This window comes from Nothoprocta perdicaria, unplaced genomic scaffold, assembly GCF_003342845.1.
Source record: "Nothoprocta perdicaria isolate Ctin4 unplaced genomic scaffold, notPer1 scaffold_536, whole genome shotgun sequence".
NCBI lineage: Eukaryota > Metazoa > Chordata > Aves > Tinamiformes > Tinamidae > Nothoprocta > Nothoprocta perdicaria.
Window position 1 is genome coordinate 66,722 of NW_020455795.1, and position 2,463 is coordinate 69,184.

Consider the following 2,463-nt stretch of genomic DNA (forward strand, 5'->3'; position numbering starts at 1 on the left):
GGGTCCCGGCTGCTTGGGAATAGCCCCCCATCCACCTTGGGAAGGGTCCCGGCTGCTTGGGAAGGGTCCTGACCGCTTGGAAATAGCCCCCCGTCCAGCTTGGGAAGGGTCTTGACTGCTTGGGAAGGGTCCCATCCATCTTGGGAATGGGCAGGCTGCTTGGGAATGGTGCTGGCTGCTCAGGAAGGGCCCCCTGTCCAGCTTGGGAAGGGTCCAGGCTGCTTGGGAATGGGCGGGTTGCTTGGGAATGGTGCCTCATCCGCCTTGGGAAGGGCTCTGTCCGACTTGGGAAGGGTCCTGGCTGCTTGGGAAGGGCCCCATCCACCTTGGGAATGGGCAGGTTGCTTGGGAAGGGCCCCCCGTTTGGCTTGGGAAGGGTCCCATCCACCTTGGGAAGGGTCCTGGCTGCTTGGGAATGGGCCCCCGTCCACCTTGGGAATGGTTGGGCTGCTTGGGAATGGCCAGGCTGCCAGGAAGGGTCCCCTGTCCTGCTTGGGAAGGGTCCTGGCTGCTTGGGAATGGGCGGGTTGCTTGGGACGGGTCCCATCCGACTTGGGAAGGGTCCCGACTACTTGGGAATGGCACCCTATCCAGCTTGGGAAGGGCTTCCCGCTCCTTAGGGCTTCCCGCTCATTCCGGCCGAGCCGGATTTGGTGGGAAATCCAACGGGATCGGGGTTAGGCTCCCTAATTTTCCTCTCCTTTCCCTCTGCCTTCTTCCTGCTCCCGCTGCCGCCTCCTTTTCCAGGACCTCAAAGGAATTTTCATCAGGTCAGTGCCTCTCTCTTCCCATCTTTTTTTTTGCCCTGAAAAGCCCTTTTATTTTGGTGCTAAAAAAGCCCTTTTGTGTTAAATTCCTGCCTGGGATGTGCTGGGAATCGGAGATCCCGGAGTCTCTCCCAGGAGCTGCTTTTTTTCTGGGAGAAGAGCCGGGCTCCGGCGATCGGGAGCAGCCTGTGGATCTGGGAATCTCTGGATCCGCCCTTTTCCCATCGCCCTTCCCGCCGGCAGGTGCGAGACCATGAAATTCCAGGAGCCCGAGGCGATCCCGGCGGACGCGGACAGGAAAACCCGCAACTGCTTCCTGCAGGACGTGGTGATGAGGAAGATGGAGAAGGTCTTCAACAAAGTGCCCCACGGTGAGGCCGGGCCGCAATTCCCACGGGAGAGGCCGCCCGGAGCCGGGAATTGCCCGGCATTCCTCGCGCCCGGCGTCTCTTCCACCCCCCGCCCGCCTCGCCTTCCCTTCCTTGCTGCTTTTCCCCCTTTTCCGGAGCGTCGGCTCTGTTTTTTTTCCCCCTTTATCCCCATCTTTGGACCATCATCTAAGTCCCACTGGATCCCTCCATGGCCCACCCACATTCCCAATTATCCCTGCTCTCTTTTCCCCCACATTCCCAGTTATCCCTGTTCTTTTTTCTCCCATATTCCCGATTATCGCTATTCTTTTCCCCCTTCTTCATGGCACCTTATTCCCAATTACCCCCATTCTTTTTCCCCCCACATTCCCCAACATTCCCGATTTTTCCCATTGTTCCTCCCCCTTCCCGCAGCCTCCGTCACCCTGGACCCCTCCACGGCCCACCCACATTCCCAGTTATCCCCATTCTTTTCCCCCTTCTTCATGGCACCTTATTCCCAATTACCCCCACTCTTTTCCCCCCCACATTCCCCAACATTCCCCATTTTTCCCGTTGTTCCTCCCCCTTCCCACAGCCTCCGTCACCCTGGACCCCTCCACGGCCCACCCACATTCCCAGTTATCCCCGTTCTTTTCTCCCCCCACATTCCCAATTATCCCCATTCTTTTCCCCCCCACATTTCCCCATATTCCCGATTATTCCCGTTGTTTCTCCCGCTTCCCGCAGCCTCCGTCACCCTGGACCCCTCCACGGCCCACCCGCGCCTCAGCGTCTCGGCCGACGGGCGCTCCGTGCGCCTGGCCGCGCGCCGGCCCCGCGACCACCCCAAGGCCTCCGAGGGCGACTGCTCCGTGCTCGGCTCGCCCGGCTTCAGCGGAGGCCGCCACTACTGGGAGGTGGAGGTCGGAGGCCGCCGCGGCTGGGCCCTCGGCGCCGCCGGCGCCCTCCCCAAGCGCCAGGTGTGGTGCGTGGGCACGGACGGCAAGCGCGGCCCCGGAGCGCCGGGAACGCCGGGAATGCTGGCGCTGGCGCCCGCCGAGCGGCCCCGGCGCCGCCTCGCCGTCTACCTGGACTACGAGCGAGGCCAGCTGGGCTTCTACGACGCCGACGCCATGAGCCACATCCACACGTTCCAGGCGGCCTTCGGCGAGCGCGTCTTCCCGTTCTTCCGCGTGCTGGCCAAGGGCACCCGCCTCCGCATCTGCACCTGAGGCCGGGGCCTCCCGCGGGATCCGCCTCCCTTTGGCCTCCCCCTGCTGCTGCCTCCCTTTTCCAGCTCTTTATCCCTATCTGCACCTGAGGCCGGGGCCTCCCATGGGATC

General features: G+C 62.6%; 1 protein-coding gene across 1 annotated transcript in view; it reads left to right on the forward strand.

Annotated features, from left to right (window-relative positions):
- Positions 1 to 2,416, forward strand: part of TRIM41 (tripartite motif containing 41) — a 9,030-nt gene extending 6,614 nt beyond the window's left edge. Inside the window, exons 4-6 of the mRNA XM_026048349.1 lie at positions 748 to 770; positions 1,011 to 1,138; positions 1,868 to 2,416. Coding sequence (XP_025904134.1) covers positions 748 to 770; positions 1,011 to 1,138; positions 1,868 to 2,352 — 636 coding nt within the window. The 3' untranslated portion in view covers positions 2,353 to 2,416. The remainder of the gene's footprint in view (positions 1 to 747; positions 771 to 1,010; positions 1,139 to 1,867) is intronic.
- The last annotated feature ends 47 nt before the right edge of the window (positions 2,417 to 2,463 follow it).